Genomic DNA, 24,093 nt, shown 5'->3' on the forward strand with positions numbered 1-24,093 from the left:
AGGAAGCTGGTGCTGATTCAGTAAAATAAAACACACTGAGGCCTTGACGATGGCTTTCCGAAGACTGCTTTCTTTGAAGGTCACTTTCAATCTTGCTGTCTACTCCCAAGTATCAGGTCAGCCCCAGCTGCCTGTTTGTTCCAGCTGCCGGTGTTAAGCGAAGGGTAGGAGGCGCCTGCGGCAACTTCATTTATCAAGTCAAGGACGAGAATGGCTACTGATGGCAATACCTCTGTGCAGTACAAATTCTGCCAGACGCCTCTTAGCGATCACAGTCCTCTTTGCCTGAACTACTGCTGATACACCAGAGGTGCAATACAATTGTTTAATGGGTTAATGTGCTGGCTTCACAGGACTCTGTGTAATTTTTCTGTTACAGTAACAAATAATAAGGGATGGCCTGCATCTAGGTTGACCAGATTTTCAGCAAGAAAAACCGAGGCTGGGCAGTCATAAAAATAGGACACAATGTCCCATTAGGTCACAAGGCATCATATATATATATATATATATATATATATATATATATATATATATATATATATATATAATTTTTTTACATTCCCTCCCTTTTCAATATAGCGCTCCTGGGTCAGGTTGGTTGGATGGGCCTTGACGTATGCTGGCTCTGAATTACACCTCATTAAATCTTGCTGTGCTGCTTGAATGCGGAGAGGCAGCACCGCCAGTTTCAATGAGTGAATTTCTGGTCCCAGTTTCTGGGAGGGCCGGTTTAAACGTGAGCCTGCACAAAACCATGATTAGTGTGCAGGTTCACCCGACCCTCCTTTAAAAACTAGGATATTTTTTGGTTTTAAGAAGAAACTGTCAGGACACCAGGACACTCTTTAAAAAAATGGAATTGTCCGTGCAAATCCGGGACATCTGATCACCCTACCTGCTTCCATAATCACTTATTCCCTCTCCCATACCTAACAGGTGCATATCATCTTAAATATACGGAGACCTTAGTAAAGACCACATTTCCCAGCTTGTTGCCCCTTCTCCTATAACTGTAGGAGTTATGGCTGAAACTTAATTTTATCAAAAAGCAACAAATAGAGCGAGAGAAATTAAGGGATGGCCTGCATCAATACTCAGACATAGTGTGACATTCCATCCTCACTAATGGAAGAGAGGGGGTGGGTCCTTAACTTCAAACGAGGTTGGACCGCTATTAATTGCCAGGCAATATTAATACCTTGAGTGATAATGCTTACTTTTCTTATTTCATCAAGACAAAATAAATTAATGGCATGATCGACAGAACAACAGGTTTAAATCTTTGGTTCCACAATTTCTGGCAGTATATTATTATTGTCATACACAATAGATCATGAATGTCATATTTCAAATGAAAAAAAAACAAAAAAAACAAATAAAACTAAAAACAAAACACTTTCCCACTTTTCAATATATCATTTAAATGACGACACATAGAAAATCCAGTGAAAATCATTAAACATCACCAACAGTTTGTGAAACTAACTGTAAATCAAAACACAAAAATATATTTTTTTGAAAAATTAAATTTCCATGCCCATTTTTTACAAGTTTACAGGGAGTGCAGAATTATTAGGCAAGTTGTATTTTTGAGGATTAATTTTATTATTGAACAACAACCATGTTCTCTATGAACCCAAAAAACTCATTAATATCAAAGCTGAATATTTTTGAAAGTAGTTTTTAGTTTGTTTTTAGTTTTAGCTATGTTAGGGGGATATCTGTGTGTGCAGGTGACTATTACTGTGCATAATTATTAGGCAACTCAACAAAAAAAAATATATACCCATTTCAATTATTTATTATTACCAGTGAAACCAATATAACATCTCAACATTCACAAATATACATTTCTGACATTCAAAAACAAAACAAAAAAAAATCAGTGACCAATATAGCCACCTTTCTTTGCAAGGACACTCAAAAGCCTGCCATCCATGGATTCTGTCAGTGTTTTGATCTGTTCACCATCAACATTGCGTGCAGCAGCAACCACAGCCTCCCAGACACTGTTCAGAGAGGTGTACTGTTTTCCCTCCTTGTAAATCTCACATTTGATGATGGACCACAGGTTCTCAATGGGGTTCAGATCAGGTGAACAAGGAGGCCATGTCATTAGATTTCCTTCTTTTATACCCTTTCTTGCCAGCCACGCTGTGGAGTACTTGGACGCGTGTGATGGAGCATTGTCCTGCATGAAAATCATGTTTTTCTTGAAGGATGCAGACTTCTTCCTGTACCACTGCTTGAAGAAGGTGTCTTCCAGGAACTGGCAGTAGGACTGGGAGTTGAGCTTGACTCCATCCTCAACCCGAAAAGGCCCCACAAGCTCATCTTTGATGATACCAGCCCAAACCAGTACTCCACCTCCACCTTGCTGGCGTCTGAGTCGGACTGGAGCTCTCTGCCCTTTACCAATCCAGCCACGGGCCCATCCATCTGGCCCATCAAGATTCACTCTCATTTCATCAGTCCATAAAACCTTAGAAAAATCAGTCTTGAGATATTTCTTGGCCCAGTCTTGACGTTTCAGCTTGTGTGTCTTGTTCAGTGGTGGTCGTCTTTCAGCCTTTCTTACCTTGGCCATGTCTCTGAGTATTGCACACCTTGTGCTTTTGGGCACTCCAGTGATGTTGCAGCTCTGAAATATGGCCAAACTGGTGGCAAGTGGCATCGTGGCAGCTGCACGCTTGACTTTTCTCAGTTCATGGGCAGTTATTTTGCGCCTTGGTTTTTCCACACGCTTCTTGCGACCCTGTTGACTATTTTGAATGAAACGCTTGATTGTTCGATGATCACGCTTCAGAAGCTTTGCAATTTTAAGAGTGCTGCATCCCTCTGCAAGATATCTCACTATTTTTGACTTTTCTGAGCCTGTCAAGTCCTTCTTTTGACCCATTTTGCCAAAGGAAAGGAAGTTGCCTAATAATTATGCACACCTGATATAGGGTGTTGATGTCATTAGACCACACCCCTTCTCATTACAGAGATGCACATCACCTAATATGCTTAATTGGTAGTAGGCTTTCGAGCCTATACAGCTTGGAGTAAGACAACATGTATAAAGAGGATGATGTGGTCAAAATACTAATTTGCCTAATAATTCTGCACTCCCTGTAAGTGCAATAATAAAGTCTTTGAAACCAATTTTCAACCGTTCTTTAATTCGTTAGGGCTTCCTGAGGAATTCTGGCTTAGCCCCCTGCTGATTCCACTTTGATTTACGGACTAGAATAAACTTGAAACATTGTTTTTAAGGACATTATGATGCACTTAAACTTGTAAAAAATGGGACTGAAAATCAATTTTTTTCTAAAAAGCGTTTTTTGTGCATTGGTTTCCAGTTATTTTTCACGAATTGCTGGCGATGGTTTGTAAAACTGTGCTTTGTATTGTTTGGTTTGCATTTAAATGTTTATAATATGTTGGAGAGTGTTTTTTTTTTATTTGAAAAATGACATTTTGATCTACTGTGTATGACAATATTAATATACTGCCTGAAATTCTTGAACCAAAGAGTAGCCTGCTGTTCTGTTCATCATGTCATTTTTGTTTTGGTTTTGAGGGAACAAGAACATTGAGCATTATCACTCGAGGTATCATTATTATTGTTTGACGATTAGCCCAATCTAAGGCCTCTGGACCTGTCATCCACGCTATCCAAAGGGAACACACGACATCCCACCTGCTGAGTTAGGCAGCCACAAAGCCCTGAGCCCTTGCAGCACTCCCCTATCATTCAATATTCTCCGATATTCCACCTTCCCTTCCCGATTTAATCTGCCAAAAGTCCTCCGAGCCCAGCCAACCCTTCCCCATCATCTAGAATTACCCAACAGTCCACCTCCCTACTTACGCTGCCAAAAAGCGCAGAACCCAGTCACTCATCCCCATAATACAGCATGCCACGATTTTCCACCTCCTAAAGTAGGCTGGCGCAAACTTTCTGAGACCTGTCAGCAGTCCCCTATCCTTTAAATATAGGTTATCTTTTAGTATAAAACCTTATGTCTAGCCAACCGCTTTAAATATTTCAACTCTGATTTAGGAAGCCACATAGAAAGCTTTTTTAAATTAAAATGTAATCTTCTACTTTTGTTTTGAAATATACTACAAAAGTATCTCCAAAAGGGGCAAAATAAAAATGGGGACGGCACAGAAGGTCAAAATAATAGCTTAATTCTTCCTAACTCAAAATGTGCCCAAAAGAGGCTAGAACAGGAGTGTGGATTAAACGCTCATACATTTCAACTCACCCATCTTTTGTGGGTGAAACCCACACTGGCTTTTCTCAGACCTGCTCACCCACCAGCCTCCCCTCTTCACGCATTTTGGAACAGACCTGCGCAGCAGCGGTTCTGAACAATCTGTATATAACTCTTTTTATATCGCTTCTTCATGGCCTGCAAATGGTGCGCTAAGGGGCGCCAGATGGGATCTCCACGAACTTTTCAAGCATGTGGTTTAATCCACTGTGCCAAGACTTTAGTGACTGGTTATGGTCATGGGTCAGAGCCATCGCGGGTTTAGTTGGGGTCCAGAGTACATAATGGCCTGTTTGATGAAAGACTGCACTTCTGGAAGCTATAGAGTTTTTCCACTTTCAACCTGGTAGAAGCAGGCTAAGAAGCAGTCATTACCTACTAGGGTAGGCTCGGGAAAATGGGTTGGACTAAAAAGGGGTCCGCGGATACAGGGTGTAAGAGCGAGGCAGTGGGCCACTGCAGTGGAGGAGAGTTCACAGTGCTAGTTTGGGTCAAGTACAGGCCACAATGCTAGTATGCGGACAAGAAAGGTGATCACAGTGCCATGTGCTTGTTAGCAGGAGACTTGTCATGAGCTACAGGCAAAGGGCGTGCTATTGAAAAAAAGGCTGTTAGTGGGGTGCAATAGGGCAGAGTATGCAATGACCATACTAGTCTCCAGTGTTTTAAATGGGCAGGTACTGTCTGGTACTGAGTACCTACACTTCTTTGCTTCGGAAAGGAGAGTACCTGCGCTTCTCACCACAGCTGCGCCACATTTAATGGGAAAGTACTGACACTTCTCAGTAGCAAACAGGTACTGTAAACAGTAAGTAATCCGCACTTCTATATTTCCTTTTAAAGCACTGTGGTCTCCATTATTGTTACAGATTAAAAAGGAGAGGGAGAAAGCTTGAATATTTCTACAGCCACAGTTGGGAAAGAAAAAAGCAAAAAAGGTGTCTTGAATAAGAAGATGGTGCTGGAGTAGTGGCATAAGAGAGCATGTGTCAGAAGGAAGGATAGAGAGAATTAGAATGTTACACCGGAAGGGTAGGGGGATAATATTGGCAAAACTATAAAGGTAGGCATCAGCAAGAAAAATGAGGAAATGGAGGTAGTGATTTGGGGTGATGGTAAATAGGTTTACATTTGCTAGTGGGGATTATTGTGACATAATCTACTCCATTGAAGACCCTCACTGTATACAAACTTTAGCTGTATCATGAGAGAAATAAACTTTGAGTGTCCTGAAGAACGCTCATGTGAGTAATGTGATCCCTCTGAAATGCAAGGTCAACATTTTGTATAAGAATTTGACTTACCATTATACTGTCAACTCAGGTATGAGAAAGATATGCTTAGGTGTTAAATATGGAGGGCATAGTGTGTGTATGTGGTGTGTATTAAGTGAATGGGTGAGTTTGATTTGGAGTAAATATGCTTTAGGGTGATCAATACATAGGTCTTTATGCAATAGTTGATGAATTAAGGAGTATCTCCGTAAATGTGATGTATGTCTGTTTTCTGGAATAAAAACTCTGTTTGGTATGTTTTTGTGAAAAGATGTACATTGCTATTTTTTAAGGAAATGTGCTATGATGTGTTATGCACTTTTCTTTAAAAACAAAAATTAGATTTAAATATCTGAATTGGGTAAGTGGGCATGTGTACCAATTACCCTGACCTAATTGTACCAGCATAGGTAAATCAAGACATTGGTATTGTGTGGTGTCTCAGTAGCTATGCTATGAATGAAGATTCATTTTTTGATAGAAGCTAAATTATTTACACAACTTCATAAGATGTGGGAAGGTCTACATTTGCAGTAAGTAACTTATTCACTCCCTTCAGCACCTACAGTTTGCGTGATCCAGCTCATAGTATATTAAGTAATACTTTATTGGTTAATTAAAAATATTTACAATTTAAAATGAACATAAACTTAAATTAAAAAATATTTACTGTAATCAAGAGATTGAGTCTTTCCACATAGGCTTCATTAATGGTTTTTCATTATCTGTCCATGTACAAACTAATGATTAAAATGAATATATAAGACAGTTCATGAAAATCTTTTTTGCACCCTATTGCACAGACCCCATTATAAGTTTTCAAGCTGCCACCCCGCCAGTTGCCATTCTAGTCTGCCCTCATTTTTTGAGGTGGCTAATCTCCCAAGTATACAATGATCCAGTACCTACAAATTGGGTTGTAGTAGAATTAGCAAAGCAGATGGTGGTTGCATCCCTAAAGTTCCCTACTGCCCCAATCAGATAGTTGCTATCCAGACTGAGAATGAGTTAGCAGCCTCTTGGCAAGTGCAGAAACCCATTAACTATGGGCTGTATCATGCTGAGATCAGTCGGCTCAGCACAGAAGCAGAACCAGAAGTGATTAAAGTACATTTATTTATTTCAATATTTCTGAAAAGTGTTCTACGCTGAAGCAGTACAGCCCATCACGATCAGGCCACAGACCTTTCTCAAATAACTCCTACAATCTAAGAACAAAACCTTAAGGAAACAGAAAATGTGAGTCAGAGATTGTTGTATGGAGCTGCCAGCCTGCAACCTTTTCTGCCACCCAGTGTGACATACCAAGAACCACTCACTATTGCTAAGGAAATTTGCACAAAATATCACCGAATGGGATGGGCGAAAGCTATGTAAAAGGTTTCCTGGTGGGAGCTGAAAACCAATCAACAGAAAAAATTCTGAAGTACCAACCTGTTCAAAATGACATCAGCCCAAGTGGGGGAATCCATAGCATAAAAAGCCGACACCAGTGAAAGCTCTGTAAGAAATGTGCATTCCTAATCAAAACAAAGATGCTAATTTAGAACCAGTAGAGAGAGGCTGTTGGACCCAAGTAACTTACTCTTTCAGCAAATTCTAAGGCAGTCTGGTGTTTTAACACTACCTCAAGTTTTTATCAATCTGCAATAATATTGTGTACTGAATATCAACTAGTAGCATATCATCAAGGTAAGTATATATAGGTAGGCACAGATTCACTATTCTGAACTCCACATTTACTTACATTGATCGTGCCTTGAGTTTAGCTTCTCAGTCTGGAACAGCTTTTGTGTATTATTTTGCTTTGCTGTTGATTCATATTTGAAGGAAGTGTACTCTATTACTAATTGCATTTGACTAATTTACTTTTCTAGCATTTTTAATGGTTTTAGTGTCCTAGGCATTTTGCTAGTCGTCCAGTTCCATTCCAATGTTCTGAAAGATTTTCTTTGGAATAAAGCTCATCCCAGAATCAAAGGTTAAAGAAGGTAAAAGTGCCTTTTCAAATTCAATGGGCATGAGCTCATCTGCTGCTGAAGCTAGGGACTTAGAGAAGTCCACATTTACCACTGCAGAATGCTAATGTCAATGTGGTACATTTGAGTAGTTAGTTGGGGATGTGGTTGAAGTTTAATTTCATTTGCTTTGAAAGATGCAATTGTATATTTTTAGAGGCCCAGTAGAAGGTAGATTTTATAGGGGATGGGGAAATTATCATGCCAGTTTCCATTCAGTTTTAGGATGAGTTATGTTGGATAGCTCGAATACCATTGCTTTTAATGTGTGTTGGCATCCTGCATAGCTGTTGAAGGTTGTGGTTACAGTTTCTCCAGCAGTCTGGGCTAGGTGCCGGAATACTTCTGTGCAGGCATGCCGGTGTAAGGTACCAATGTGTGACTATTTTAGTAGCAGTCTCAATGCTGACTGTGTTACGCACCGTGTGGCGTGCTCTATAGTACACATTCTTCCATTATTTTGGTGTCAACTGCCTACCCAGTTCTAGTTCCCAGCTTTTTTGTCCAGAGATCTTAGTCAGTGGGGAGGTGTGTTGCAAGATACCATACCGTTCTGTGATAAAGCACTTATCTTGTTAGCCTGTTTAACGCAGAAAGAAAAAGTCAAACAAAATCTTTGCCAAAATCAAATGACTCAAAACAGTTAATGGGATTGATAGCAGCAGCATCAAGTATAGAAAGTGCTGCCTTAATGTATGGCACTTCCGTCCCTTTGACGAGCTATCACATAACCTAGACTCAGCTTGGTGGTTACAGTGAGCATCAACAGAGAGTTTAGTAAGCAGTGGCAGCTCCTCCGTATGGGCGGAGGAGCATTGCACCCTGTGTGAGAAAGTAGCCTCTTTCTAGCCTTGTTACCCCCACTTTTGGCCTGTTTGTGAGTATATGTCAGGTGTTTTCACTGTCTCACTGGGATCCTGCTAACCAGCACCCAGTGCTCATAGTGAAAACCCTATGTTTCCAGTATGTTTGTTATGTGTCACTGGGACCCTGCTAGCCAGGACCCCAGTGCTCATAAGTTTGTGGCCTGTATGTATGTGTTCACTGTGTGATGCCTAACTGTCTCACTGAGGCTCTGCTAACCAGAACCTCAGTGGTTATGCTCTCTCTTTGCTTTCCAAATTGTCACTAACAGGCTAGTGACCAATTTCACCAATTCACATTGGCATGCTGGAACACCCTTATAATTCCCTAGTATATGGTACTAAGGTACCCAGGGTATTGGGGTTCCAGGAGATCCCTATGGGCTGCAGCATTTCTTTTGCCACCCATAGGGAGCTCTGACAATTCTTACACAGGCCTGTCACTGCAGCCTGAGTGAAATAACGTCCACGTTATTTCACAGCCATTTACCACTGCACTTAAGTAACTTATAAGTCACCTATATGTCTAACCTTTACCTGGTAAAGGTTGGGTGCTAAGTTACTTAGTGTGTGGGCACCCTGGCACTAGCCAAGTTGCCCCCACATTGTTCAGGGCAAATTCCCCGGACTTTGTGAGTGCGGGGACACCATTACACGCGTGCACAATACATAGGTCACTACCTATGTATAGCGTCACAATGGTAACTCTGAACATGGCCATGTAACATGTCTAAGATCATGGACTTGTCACCCCAATGCCATTCTGGCATTGGGGAGACAATTCCATGATCTCCCGAGTCTCTAGCACAGACCCGGGTACTGCCAAACTACCTTTCCCGGGGTTTCACTGCAGCTGCTGCTGCCAACTCCTCAGACAGGTTTCTGCCCTCCTGGGGTCCAGCCAGGCTTGGCCCAGGAAGGCAGAACAAAGGACTTCCTCAGAGAGAGGGTGTTACACCCTCTCCCTTTGGAAAAAGGTGTCAGGGCTGGGGAGGAGTAGCCTCCCCCAGCCTCTGGAAATGCTTTGATGGGCACAGATGGCGCCCATCTCTGCATAAGCCAGTCTACACCGGTTCAGGGATCCCCCAGCCCTGCTCTGGCGCGAAACTGGACAAAGGAAAGGGGAGTGACCACTCCCCTGACCTGCACCTCCCAGGGGAGGTGCCCAGGGCTCCTCCAGTGTGCTCCAGACCTCTGCCATCTTGGAAACAGAGGTGCTGCTGGCACACTGGACTGCTCTGAGTGGCCAGTGCCAGCAGGTGACGTCAGAGACTCCTTCTGATAGGCTCTTACCTGTGTTGCTAGCCTTTCCTCCTAGGTAGCCAAACCTCCTTTTCTGGCTATTTAGGGTCTCTGCTTTGGGGAATTCTTTAGATAACGAATGCAAGAGCTCATCAGAGTTCCTCTGCATCTCTCGCCTCACCTTCTGCCAAGGAATCGACCGCTGACTGCTCTGGACGCCTGCAAAACCACAACAAAGTAGCAAAGATGACTACTGCAACCTTGCATCGCTGATCCGGCCGCCTTCTCGACTGTTTTCCTGGTGGTGCATGCTGTGGGGGTAGTCTGCATCCTCTCTGCACTAGAAGCTCCGAAGAAATCTCCAGTGGGACGACGGAATCCTCCCCCTGCAACCGCAGGCAACAAAAGACTGCATCACCGGTCTTCTGGGTCCCCTCTCAGCACGACGAGCGTGGTCCCTGGAACTCAGCAACTCTGTCCAAGTAACTCCCACAGTCCAGTGACTCTTCAGTCCAAGTTTGGTGGAGGTAAGTCCTTGCCTCACCACGCTAGACTGCATTGCTGGGTACCACGTGATTTGCAGCTGCTCCGGCTCCTGTGCACTCTTCCAGGATTTCCTTTATGCACAGCCAAGCCTGGGTCCCCGACACTCTAACCTGCAGTTTACAACCTCCTGAGTTGTCCTCCGGCGTCGTGGGATCTTCTTTTGTGACTTCCGATGAGCTCCAGTTCACTCCTCTTCGTAGTGCCTGTTCCGGCACTTCTGCAGGTGCTGCCTGCTTCTGTGAGGGCTCCTTGTCTTGCTGGGTGCCCCCTCTGTCTCCTCACGCAATTGGTGACATTCTGGTCCCTCCTGGGCCACAGCAGCATCCAAAAACCCTAACCACGACCCTTGAAGCTAGCAAGGCTTGTTTGCGGTCTTTCTGCATGGGAACACCTCTGCAAACTTCTTCACGACGTGGGACATCCATCCTCCAAAGGGGAAGCTCCTAGTCCTCTTCGTTCTTGCAGAATCCACAGCTTCTACCATCTGGTGGCAGCTTCTTTGCACCCTCAGCTGGCATTTCCTGGGCATCTGCCCAATATTGACTTTGTTGTGACTATTGGACTTGGTCCCCTTGTTCCACAGGTACTCTTGTCCGGAAATCCACTTTGGTTGCATTGCTGGTGTTGTTCTTCCTTGCAGAATTCCCCTATCACGACTTCTGTGCTCTCTAGGGAACTTAGGTGCACTTTACACCTACTTTTCAGGGTCTTGGGGTGGGCTATTTTTCTAACCCTCACTGTTTTCTTACAGTCCCAGCGACCCTCTACAAGCTCACATAGGTTTGGGGTCCATTTGTGGTTCGCATTCCACTTTTGGAGTATATGGTTTGTGTTGCCCCTATACCTATGTGCTCTCATTGCAATCTATTGTGACTGTACATTGCTTGCATTGCTTTCTATTGCTATTACTGCATATTTTTGGTATTGTGTACATATATCTTGTGTATATTTGCTATCCTCATACTGAGGGTACTCACTGAGATACTTTTGGCATATTGTCATAAAAATAAAGTACCTTTATTTTTAGTATATCTGTGTATTGTGTTTTCTTATGTTATTGTGCATATGACACCAGTGGTATAGTAGGAGCTTTGCATGTCTCCTAGTTCAGCCTAAGCTGCTCTGCTAAGCTACCTTTTCTATCAGCCTTAGCTGCTAGAACACCTCTTCTACACTAATAAGGGATACCTGGACCTGGTGCAGAGTGTAAGTACCCCTTGGTACTCACTACGAACCAGGCCAGCCTCCTACACCCTGCCAGCAGTGGTAGCTGCAAAACCTTTTAAAGAAAACAATAATAAACAATGTTTAGTATCATTTTCTTTAAAAGGGGTGGGGCCACCGGGGTGACGTACACTGAGGGGGAGTGCTCAGCACTCGCCCTCAGAGCGCATGTGTGTTTGGCCGGCCGTCTCGGGCCAGCCAAGCACACATGCGCTGTAGGCTGCCTCCAAAGAGTGCCTGCACAGGCTCCCAGTCTGCCTGGAAGCGCCCATGGATGCGCCCTGGCTGGGCGCTCCCAGCCAATCCTGATGCTGCTTTGGGCAGCGTCAGGATTGGCCGCAGGGCAGGCGGGGAGCCTGTGCCTACAGCAGCGACGATGGACAGAGGAGCGTGGCGTGGGTCCGTGCCAAAGAGGTAAGTGTTTTTTTGTTTTTATTTTATTTTAATTTATTTTTTCAGCCGCTCCCCCCCTGCCCCTGAGTGCCTCCTCCACTCCCCGCCCCTTTCGTGGCCCACGAGCCACTAATGTTAGTAAGTGTTTTCAACAAGGATGCTGCCACACTGTCAATAGAGACAGATTTCTTCGATCAGCAGATGGTGCTCTGCAGAGTGCTTCAGATACTGCAGCTGTGCAGGAAGATTTTTAGGCACATTACTAGAACCTTTTATCTGAGAAATAGCAACAGTTAAAACAAAAATCTGCATAACTAAAAAAGTCAAGATTTCTTCAGCATCGCTCTGAGCAGTAGTGGAGAAGTAGTGGCAAATTTGCTGCACTCATTTACTAGGTAAGGATATTTCTAACCCAAGTGTAAATATATTTTCACTGATTTGCACCGGCAGATAGTGCATCTGGTTAATACTGATTGCTTGGTGTTTGGAATGTTTAGGGAGTGCAATTTGTACTGCATTCTGGCTCGTTCACTTTGCAATGGGAGATATATTATGCAACATTTTGAGGTGTGTAAGGATTTGCACTACTTGTTTGATTTGTATCAGTTTTACCTGGTGAATAAGGTTGGACAAAACCCCCAGTGTGCACAATTTGCACCTGATTGTAAGAGTGAGCTGGGACGCAAAGGGAAGAGTCCACCACCAATGTAGCATTTTCACGAAGGGAGAGTGATGCAAGAGGTAGTGAGGTAACTGATGTTAGGATAATTGAGAGGAGGAGCCGTTGTCCGATTGGCTGCCTGTTAGCGTACTCGAATGTATGAGAAGGTGGAACTTTGTAGTACGTAGCCAGTTGAGAGCTGATCTTCAAGGAGAGATGAGCCATGTACGCGTCATTGCCAATGCAATAGACCTGTGAGCCTCCCCCTTACTTTACCTAGGATGTGTGACATAGATCAGATATCATCCCTTGCGTGAGTATCGTGACAACTATGTCACTTTCACCTGAAAAGTAGAACTGAAACTGAGGGGACCTAAGAACCTGATCCAAAGCAAGAAGAAAGAGAATGAAGAGAAGTTGTTGGACCCGGACCAAACGATTCCTTGAGTAGGGTCTAATGAGTGACATGAAGCAAATCACTGCTAAATGCTACAAACCTTGAGGGGATGGTTCCAGGCACCAGGTCCAAGGTGCGTTCTTCACAATGAAGAAGAATGGCACCTTCTTCAGACATTGTCCTACTGCCTTGGCTGCATGCCTTGCATTTACGTGACAGGGGCATCACACCTGGTGTGACACCTCGTTGAGCCTGAGAATGATTTGGGGGTGGGGGTATCTATCTGACACCTGCTTCCATGATGTATTTGCAGCAGCATCATTCATGGAGCGATCATCCTCAAGTAGGTGTAGAATATTTCACGGCACACACCGTCAGGAAAGGAGAGCGTGTTTTTCACTCAGAATGTAAGGAGGAAAAAGTGTTACCTCAGTGGTCTGTGTGTCTGAGGTCTTAGGCTCAAACCGAGTGACGAATGCCAAGATTAAGTACATGACCCACATAAAAGAGTAACCCACATAAAAGAGTTGTACCTGGCTTTCTGGAGAGCCTTTTTCGTTTATAGTTCTACCTTCCCTGTGATGTGGGTGCAGTTGTACAAATGAACATCTTAGTGCATGGCACTGTGTCAGCTTTGTGCGTCACTACTCGTGTGATAAGATATACAGGAATAGTTTCCGGTATCCACAACTGGAATGGAGGCACTATAGATGGCCATTTATGATGCTGAACATGTGAACTTGGATATGAGCCCACCCCAACAGAGGTTAGTACAAACCAGAGCCACGCATGGAGAAGTGCCTCCCGAAGAAGGTATGTAATAGTCTACTCAGCAAACCAGTGATGCCTCTTCATCAGAACAAATGGACAACATTTTCTCTAGTCAGCCTTTTTATCAGCTTGTTCATTAAGGCTGTGACAAGACAAGATCGTCGAGAGCATACACCAGCCTGACGAAATTACCACCAGACCCTTTTCAGATGTAAAAATACAAAAGAGGCAAAGCATTTTAGGGGCATTTAATAGGAAAGTTGCCAAGATCCATCGACAGAGATAGTCACAAAAAGATGGCCTTCTGGCCCCACACAAAAGTACCACAAAGTCATTTGTTACCTGTTACATTTGTCAAGGGACGAGTGTTTGAATTGTTTTAGTGTGTGAAAGTTTCTGCCACGTAAGTAAAATGGTGTATTTCATTTCTACATTCCATTGAGCGAATCTGGATTTTTAATTATAATTTGCTTCCTATCTGAGCAGTGTTTTGGAAAGGTGCTACTGCAGTGGCCTTCTGATTAGTCTAATTGTTAAATCTGGAGCAGAAATGTGGTTATGCAGAAAACTGCAGTGAAACCGGCAGTAGCAGAGAAATCCATCATTCCGGTGAAAAGTGCCAGCAGCACTGGTGACATCAGAGACAGCAGAAGGCACATCGTGGGATAGGTCGTCTGAGCGTGGCACGGCATTAGGCTGACACTTCAACGCTAAAACCTATTACATTTCACGGCGCTGGATGCGATTTTTAACAGCTTTAAGAAACAGTCACTGCTGAAACTGCCGCTACAGTGTATATGCCAAGCGCCCGCTGCCAGGAGTGAGAGCTGGGAAGCACGAGGAATGTTGCCACAGGGATGTCTATTGAATGGTGGTGGAATGACACGTTCGAGTAGTCTCAGGTGCGCCATAAACACGCATTTTGGGTGATTGTCAGAGCTGGCAGTCGTTCCATGGAAGACACACAGTCCTATCCAGAAGTGAAACAGTTGAATGTGATGTTGCACGCGGCGAGTGGCTGTCCGAGGTGGCAGTAAACCCAAGGCAGCCAGAATGCGAGCCAGAATAGAGCAGTTAGAGATGGTCTTGCACCAGGGTGGGAGCTGGCTGCTGATGTTAACGTTTGGAAAGAATGCAGAAAAACTGTGCTGTAATGAGCTTGTCTAGTATTGCCATTAATGAAGGACTGGTGCACTGAGCGTAAGATGTAGATGGCCGGTAGACTGTAGTGAGGTAAGTGGAGAGGAGTTAGATGGCTGACGGTTGGAGGGCTACGGGAACAGATGGGTTGTAGAAGTATATCTAAATTACTCCTGAAAGCCCTTCACTGTGATCAGCCAATGCAAATCCGTGTTTCACCCCTTCCCTCCAGATTTACCATTACCAAGGGACTCAGGAAGTGGAGGGTGGAATTTAAAGGGTAAGAAGAGATTTTAGGGAAAAAACATAGGTGAATCTGAATTAACATGCCAATTTCCACGTTTTGTCCTGGTATTCCACCCGGACACATTGTCTGCTCGCAGCAGGTTAACTCCCTGGCTGGAATACCTCTGGTGCTCATGATGAACTCAAAATTTCGATGAGCCCAGCAACTGTCAGCATTGGGCCGGGCGGAATTAGGGGCCATTCGCACTGAGGGCCAAATGTAGTTTTGTGACCTGCATCCGCATCATTCCTCACTAGAGATGTGGGTGGAGTTTAGAGAGTCTGGAGAGGTAATTTGCTGTGCAGAGGTGGACATGGAATAACTAATGTCCCTTGGTTACTTGTTCTATGCGTTGACCACCATTCTGCTGTTGAAAGGCTTGCCAATCTGCCAATAATAAGCAGGAGATATGTGCACAGAGTACTGTATGGGGCTGAAAACTGAGACAACTGTTTATGTGGATCCTCAGAAGGCCCTGGGATGCACTTGTTTGTGTCTTTTGAGCTTGGTTTTGTAGGCTCTGGGAATAACCTGCATTCATTCAATTGCTGGCATTTGATGGAGTGCTGTGGAGCCATGGGTAGGCTGCATTCAAGTCATAGTCTGCCAACTCATATGCGGGTTTAGCTGTTTCCCCCTTCCCTGAGCTTGTGTGTTTTGCAACCCAGTTTGCATTGTTCTTGTATGTGCATGCATGCACTGAATTCCCGTGCTTCATGCACGTATGAGCTATTTTCGCTTTCTGATTGTTTTAGAAAGCAAGGACCCACTGGGCATCTGCTGACAAAACAATACTGCCTCCTGTGTCATTGTGCTCACCAGCCAGTGGTAAGCACACGTCTGGCCCTGCAGCCTGGTACTGGAAGGAAAGTGAAACTTGGTGATGGGTAGCGCCAGTCTCCGCTATGCAAAACTGTATATCTGTGCACTTTAGAGGCACCACAGGATTTGCAAACAAGAGGGCATTTCAGGTTGGTTCATTATGAACTACAGGGGCATTTGGGAGTGGCAGCTAGCAAACCTGGCAAAAGTGCTGAGGTGCCCATGTCTATTTCATCACTCATTCTGGTGCTTCATTTTAGCTTAACCTTTTAACTTATTGTTTTCCTTGTTGCCATTTTGTAAATTTGGGGAAAGCTATTCAAAGGAACTGACATGGTGTATGGTTGACCATGGACAGCACGAAAATGTTTGCCTAAAATAAAAAGGACTTTTAAATACATGGGGTAAACCCAGTGATAAAAAATAAGATGATACTGTCAGAAGCATTTGCACAAGAAATTATTACTCAGTGAATCAAAAAGTAATAATTTGGTGTAGAAATGCTTCGGACAGAATCATCATTCGATTTACAGGGAGTGCAGAATTATTAGGCAAATTAGTATTTTGACCACATCATCCTCTTTATGCATGTTGTCTTACTCCAAGCTGTATAGGCTCGAAAGCCTACTACCAATTAAGCATATTAGGTGATGTGCATCTCTGTAATGAGAAGGGGTGTGGTCTAATGACATCAACACCCTATATCAGGTGTGCATAATTATTAGGCAACTTCCTTTCCTTTGGCAAAATGGGTCAAAAGAAGGACTTGACAGGCTCAGAAAAGTCAAAAATAGTGAGATATCTTGCAGAGGGATGCAGCACTCTTAAAATTGCAAAGCTTCTGAAGCGTGATCATCGAACAATCAAGCGTTTCATTCAAAATAGTCAACAGGGTCGCAAGAAGCGTGTGGAAAAACCAAGGCGCAAAATAACTGCCCATGAACTGAGAAAAGTCAAGCGTGCAGCTGCCACGATGCCACTTGCCACCAGTTTGGCCATATTTCAGAGCTGCAACATCACTGGAGTGCCCAAAAGCACAAGGTGTGCAATACTCAGAGACATGGCCAAGGTAAGAAAGGCTGAAAGACGACCACCACTGAACAAGACACACAAGCTGAAACGTCAAGACTGGGCCAAGAAATATCTCAAGACTGATTTTTCTAAGGTTTTATGGACTGATGAAATGAGAGTGAGTCTTGATGGGCCAGATGGATGGGCCCGTGGCTGGATTGGTAAAGGGCAGAGAGCTCCAGTCCGACTCAGACGCCAGCAAGGTGGAGGTGGAGTACTGGTTTGGGCTGGTATCATCAAAGATGAGCTTGTGGGGCCTTTTCGGGTTGAGGATGGAGTCAAGCTCAACTCCCAGTCCTACTGCCAGTTCCTGGAAGACACCTTCTTCAAGCAGTGGTACAGGAAGAAGTCTGCATCCTTCAAGAAAAACATGATTTTCATGCAGGACAATGCTCCATCACACGCGTCCAAGTACTCCACAGCGTGGCTGGCAAGAAAGGGTATAAAAGAAGGAAATCTAATGACATGGCCTCCTTGTTCACCTGATCTGAACCCCATTGAGAACCTGTGGTCCATCATCAAATGTGAGATTTACAAGGAGGGAAAACAGTACACCTCTCTGAACAGTGTCTGGGAGGCTGTGGTTGCTGCTGCACGCAATGTTGATGGTGAACAGATCAAAACACTGACAGAATCCATGGATGGCAGGCTTTTGAGTGTCCTTGCAAAGAAAGGTGGCTATATTGGTCACTGATTTGTTTTTGTTTTGTTTTTGAATGTCAGAAATGTATATTTGTGAATGTTGAGATGTTATATTGGTTTCACTGGTAATGATAAATAATTGAAATGGGTATATATTTTTTTTTGTTAAGTTGCCTAATAATTATGCACAGTGATAGTCACCTGCACACACAGATATCCCCCTAACATAGCTAAAACTAAAAACAAACTAAAAACTACTTCCAAAAATATTCAGTTTTGATATTAATGAGTTTTTTGGGTTCATTGAGAACATGGTTGTTGTTCAATAATAAAATTAATCCTCAAAAATACAACTTGCCTAATAATTCTGCACTCCCTGTATATAGAGACTAAAAATGCAGCACAGAGTACCTTATAATCTTGTTTTCTATCCCTGAGGAGCCCTGTCTCCATGAACGTCATTTAGGGGACCCCTGGCTTGCCGCTTGAGACCCCTGGCACTGCCTTTGCGACCCCTGGCCTCAGAGTTGGCTAAATCAGTGTCAGGAATGCAAGATCAACTCGTCCTTATGGACGTCAGTTGCAGCTCCACTTTCCTTGTTTTCTGTCAATTTTTTATTACAGTAATAGTGAATAATATTATAGAGTATTATATAATTAATATTTGCTATCACTGTAAAAAACAATGTATTACAATTCGCTGGAATATGACCCTCCCATGCAGCTAAGGTAAGTAATAAATACTTTTAAATATATGCTGTGTGCATGCTTGCAGGTGCGAGCGTGTTTAAGTGAGAGAGTGTGAGTATGTGTGAACGTGTGTGCATGTGTAAGCAGGACCGCATATGAGTGAAAGTAAAGGTTAAATGGGATGTGATACACTTCCGCTACCCCTGGCACTTTGGGGAACTGACCTTCATGACTGTCCCCTTTGGAAACAATGGAGCAGCATGTTTGAGAGTATCAAGGAGCAGTGTCAAGGAAGAAGTACTTCTTTATATAATAGAAGCAGAAGGAGCAAGCATTTATGACAACTTCCAAAACTTTTGGAAGGCAATAAAAGCATAAATTATGCCAGTGGAAGAATGGCCACCAATTGTAAGAAAATGAAGTGCATTTGTTGTGGAAATACATGATATGTGCAAGTAGTGCAGCTGAATGAGTGGAATCTGCAGTAGTATATATGCTGCATAACTCGTTTACATATAGGTTAAGAGCAGGCAGATGTGCATGTGCTGTGGAGGAGACATGTAAGGTTGTTCATAAACAGTAATTGCAGTGATGTCTTATGCTTACACAGGAAGGGTAATAGTAAAATCATGATTTCCTTGTAATCTCATAGCAATGAAAGATTCTTTGAAACTGTTTCAAAACTGCCAGGATTTGTGAAGGAGGTTCTTATATCTCAGAGTCCATAGAGAGACATGCTCTTTAAGATAGTAGGAAGAAGTTTTAAATGATAGGTGCATGATGCTCAGTCCCAATGCGATGACTGTAAAACAGAATCATAGAGACTGTTATCTGTCGTACTGGCATCTAAGGCTGCCAACCAGTACCCATTACTGCATGGGTGCTGACTTCATAAGTAATTCAAATAAATTTGTTATTTGTATAACATCAGATCATGATTCCCACTTATTCATATTTTTTATACGGGCTTTGAGGGGCACAGGACCACCATTGGTCCACCATTGGTCTTGCACAGTATTATTCAAAGTTTGTGGACATGTTTGATGGCAAAGTAGAGTCCATAACAATCCTAAAAACGAATTTTCTAGGTCTCATGGTCAAAGTCCTAGACGATCTTTTTTTGGTTAGAAACCATAAAATTGTACTATTTACCATTCAGAAATGGGCAGGATGTCCTTACTTCACATCTTAAAATTTTAAGGCATTTTGTCCAGAACTGAAATATGTCTGTGTATGTATAATGCAATTTTATGTTTGAAAATATGCCTGCCTTGAGTAATATCGTGACATGATGCCAATTCTGCAGGTAGCTGGTGTGCAACACAGGATGAAGGTGTGAAAAGCAATCCAAAAAGGCACTAGCTGTGTGACAGGAAACCATTAAGGATGTAAAGTGAAAGAAAGGTGACGAATAGGACAAAGATATGAAATGTTCTTTGAAACTGGAGGGGTAGCCTCGTAATTCTGAAGAGGCTATTGAATTTTTCGAACCAGATGGAGGACTTGTCAAAGGTAGCTTTCTGAAGTACATAAAAATGTTCAGTCTGTCAAAATGCACACACATAATGATAACAGCACAAGAGAGGCACTTAGGGGAAGATTTATGGAAAGTGGCGCCTCACCGAGTGCAGCGCCACTTTCCCTGCACGCCCCAACCGCCACCATGTGTGCGCCGTACTTAAAATACAGCGCACCATGCCACAGAGTAGGGGGCAATAGAGTCATTTTTAATGACTCTATTGATGTACTCTGCAGGAGTAGCGCCAAACTGTTGCCGCTACTCCTGCAGAGTACGTAGGGGCCCATTCTAAAGAATGGGAGCCCCCTTATAACACCTGCTCTTGAGCAGGCATTAAAAGTGCCGTAATCAATGGCACAAGGAAATCGCATAGATTTCTTTGCACTATTTTACCGGCTCCCCTAACGGGGGAATGCCCCCTTTGCATACACTATGCCTGGCGCAGGCATGATATAGCGCAAAGGGTTACAGGGTGGAGCAATGCATGCATTGCGCCACCCTGTAAATACGGCGTGGGGATTCTGGCCTTGTTGGGCCACATTACTGGCAAAATAAATGACGTTAACGTGGCGAAAGGTGGCGCTATGGGCCTATAAACATGCCCCTAAGCAAATGAAGCACACTCCTAGCATATTGATGACTTGCATGGGTAGATTAATTGAAAATTATGTGGGTGTAAAATTGTGTACCATCTGTTGCTAGTGATAAGGTGCAAGTGTGGTACGCAAACTATATTTAACAATTTTCCAGAAACATAACAAAAAGGTGTCATTGGAGGACACTGATCCTTGCTTGACAATGGGAGTACAGGGTCAATTTATGTTAATATTAGTTATGGTATTCTGTATATTGTGTGTTTACAAGTGTGTGTGTTTGCGTGTGTGAGGGACAGTGCGGGCCTGTGCATTGTGTATGGTGTCCAGGGAAGATAATTTAAGTAGATGCAAAAATGGTAGTTCCCTTCGCGGCTGTTTTTGTTTTCTTGTGGACATGACTACAAGCACGTACAATGTTACTTAGGCCAATGCCCAAATCTTCAAAGCAATGTCTGGTGGGCTAGAAATTAACCTGCTTGTCTAGGCTCTACCTACTAGTGCGGTTCTGTTTTCCTTCCCCTTCCAGTGCTATAACAACATGAAGACTATTACTCATATTGTTAAGAGCTGGGCAGAGGGAAGACACAAAACCTTAATGACTGGACACCAGCTACTCTCCGTGACTTCCGCCTGTTTTGATACACGCCTGGAAAGGTGCCCTCTGTTGTGACTGGGAATGTAGCTACACACTTGGCAGGTAGTGATTTCCCATCAGTCTCCTCAAAGTAGGATAAATACTGGACCTCCCATAACAGTCATTTTTACCACGACTTCGATGACTCTCAGTGAATCAGTCCAGAAAGATGTTTATCATGATTATGGCCCTGTTGTTGACTCCAGGCCTAAACCTTCACTCTGGAGAAGCACTGCCCTACTCCCTGCCGAGGAAGATGGACAGAGCCTGACAAAATGGTCTAACTAACTGAAGCAGGGTGGCGCTCATTTCAAGGGAGTGAGCCATCATGAAGGACTCTGAAGCCCTGTTGGCTAGAATAGCAAAAGAAGTATATGTGGCACAATAGTTCAAGGATGCACAAACATTGTAGTACTGCATTATCAGTGATCTGCTTGGTACAAACCTGATCTAGGAAGCCTGTATTGGCTTATTTAGAGTTATCAAGAAATGAAGGAAAACATTTATGAAATTGACAATCCAGCAAAGAGCGCCACTCTAAGACTTCACAGACCGAGAATGTCTACATACAGACTGTCAAGCAATAGATATTATCAACAGCTTTCTGCTGAAGAAAAATCAACACCAGTGATACAATTAACATGATTTGTAACAGACTGGGTTGCACAGTCTCCCTGCTTCATAAGAATTACACCTGAGAATCAACATATTCATGTGCATCCGCGACCCCCTGTTGGGTCAGATAAACATGTAACATGTAATGGGTTTCGAGACCTTAGGTGCTCAACTTCATATACACCTCATTCACCAGTCTATCGCTCACAGAACAAATACTTACATAAATATCTAATGGATCCTTACCTGTGTGAAATATTGCAGCTTGTCTATCATATTGGTGATAAGAAGATCTGGGCCTCTGACTTTCATTTCTGGATTATTGATTTGTGCTTTCAGACCATTGGAAACAACTCTGTTGGTGTAACTGCAAAATAAGGTGAACAAATGTGATGAAAGAAGACGTTGCATGCCTAAAAAGCAAGATACCACATTGTTTTAATATTACATCAAGATAATAAATGAGAATAAAAAGGAAAAACACACGCGTTTTAGTGCCCAACACACAAACTCATTGCCGAGACATATTTTTACCACCCCTCGCGGTAACCCTCCACAAAGCGCTCTCACTTCACAATTTAAAACCAAACACAGGGTGAGCGACAGTAAGCAAATTGTCACTGAGATACACAAAAAGGTTTACACTTGCATAAACAGAGGCCCTCAGATTGTGAGAGGAATGGCTCTGTCAGTACATCAATAGTTAAAACTGTCTGTTGCATTGCACTGTTTCAGAGAGCCACCAGAGGGGAGCCAAAGGGCCTCAGTGTGCCTTCCGACTGGAAGAAAGGAGGCTCAGACATGCATAGAACTAGGACTATTGACACAGAATTTTCGGACAGTGATGACATGAGCCATGACAATCTTGGGGAATTAGCAAGCAGCACACTTTGCATATGTTGATCCACTAGTGATAGACGTCTTTTGTACCACATACTTGCTGGCTTATTGTTAGACCTGACATGCCTTAGGGTGGTCACCCATAACTTTTTGCCTGCCTCCCTCCACTTTTTGGACTCTGTTTTGCTGGCTTTTAGACTCTGCGCACTTTACCACTGCTAACCAGTGCTAAAGTGCATATGCTCTCTTCCTTTAAACATGGTAACTTTGGATCATACCCAATTGGACTATTTAATATACTTATAAGTCCCTAGTAATGTGCACTGTATGTGCCTAGGGCCTGTAGATTAAATGCTATTAGTGGGCCTGCAGCACTGGTTGTGCCACCCACTCAAGTAGCCCCTTTACCTTGTCCCAGGCCTGCCAGGGCAAGACTTGTGTGTGCAGTTTCACTGCCACTTCGACTTGGCATTTAAAAGTACTTGCCAAGCCTAAAGCTCCCCTTTTTCTACACATAAGTCACCTCTAATATGTGCCCTAGGTAACCCCTAGAGCAGGGTGCTGTGTGGGGAAAAGGCAGGACATGTACCTGTGTAGTTTACATGTCCTGGTAGTGTAAAACTCCTAAATTCGGTATTACACTACTGTGAGGCCTGCTCCCTTCATAGGCTAACATTGGGGCTGCCCTCATACATTGTTGAAGTGGCAGCTGCTGATCTGAAGGGAGTAGGAAGGTCATATTTAGTATGGCCAAAATGGTAATACAAAATCCTGCTGACTGGTGAAGTTGGATTTAATATTACTATTTTAGAAATGCCACTTTTAGAAAGTGAGCATTTCTCTGCACTTCAATCTTTCTGTGCCTTACAATCCACGTCTGGCTAGGTTTAGTTGACAGCTCCATGTGCATTCACTCAGACACACCCCAAACACAGGGTACTCAGCCTCACTTGCATACATCTGCATTTTGAATGGGTCTTCCTGGGCTGGGAGGGTGGAGGGCCTGCTCTGACACAAAGGACTGCCACACCCCATACTGGGACCCTGGCAGACAGGATTGAACTGAAAGGGGACCTGGTGCACTTCTAAACCACTCTTTGAAGTCTCCCCCACTTCAAAGGCACATTTGGGTATAAAACAGGGCCTCTGCCCTACCACCTCAGACACTTGCTGGAGAAGAAACCTGAACCAGAACCTGCATCTTGCCAAGAAGAACTGCCTGGCTGCTCAAAGGACTCAACTGTCTGCTTTCTACAAAGGACTGCTGCCTCGCTGTTGGCCTGCTGCCTTGATGAACTCTTGTCTGGCTGCCAAAGTGCTCTCCAAGGGCTTGGATAGAGCTTGCCTCCTGTTCCCTGAAGTCTCAGGACCAAAAAGACTTCTCTTTTTCATTTGGACTCCTCGTGCGGCAAAAATTCGACGCACAGCTTTCTCCGCGGTGAGAAAATCGCCGCACGCCAACGCTGCCCAACGCGACGCCAACGGGGCGAACGGAACTTTGACGCACGGCCTCGCATGGACAACGCCGCCCGGCTTCCAGAGAGGAAATCGACGCGACGCCTGCCGTGAGACAAAAAATTC

The 24,093-nt window shown here is 43.7% G+C and overlaps 1 protein-coding gene across 2 annotated transcripts in view; it reads right to left on the reverse strand.

Annotated features, from left to right (window-relative positions):
- Window positions 1-24,093, reverse strand: part of LOC138265744 (glypican-5-like) — a 1,691,495-nt gene that overhangs the window by 450,381 nt on the left and 1,217,021 nt on the right. For both annotated transcript variants that reach the window (XM_069213745.1, XM_069213743.1), the window contains one exon: window positions 21,919-22,039. In XM_069213745.1, coding sequence (XP_069069846.1) covers window positions 21,919-22,039 — 121 coding nt within the window. The remainder of the gene's footprint in view (window positions 1-21,918; window positions 22,040-24,093) is intronic.

This window comes from Pleurodeles waltl, chromosome 11 (assembly GCF_031143425.1).
Source record: "Pleurodeles waltl isolate 20211129_DDA chromosome 11, aPleWal1.hap1.20221129, whole genome shotgun sequence".
NCBI lineage: Eukaryota > Metazoa > Chordata > Amphibia > Caudata > Salamandridae > Pleurodeles > Pleurodeles waltl.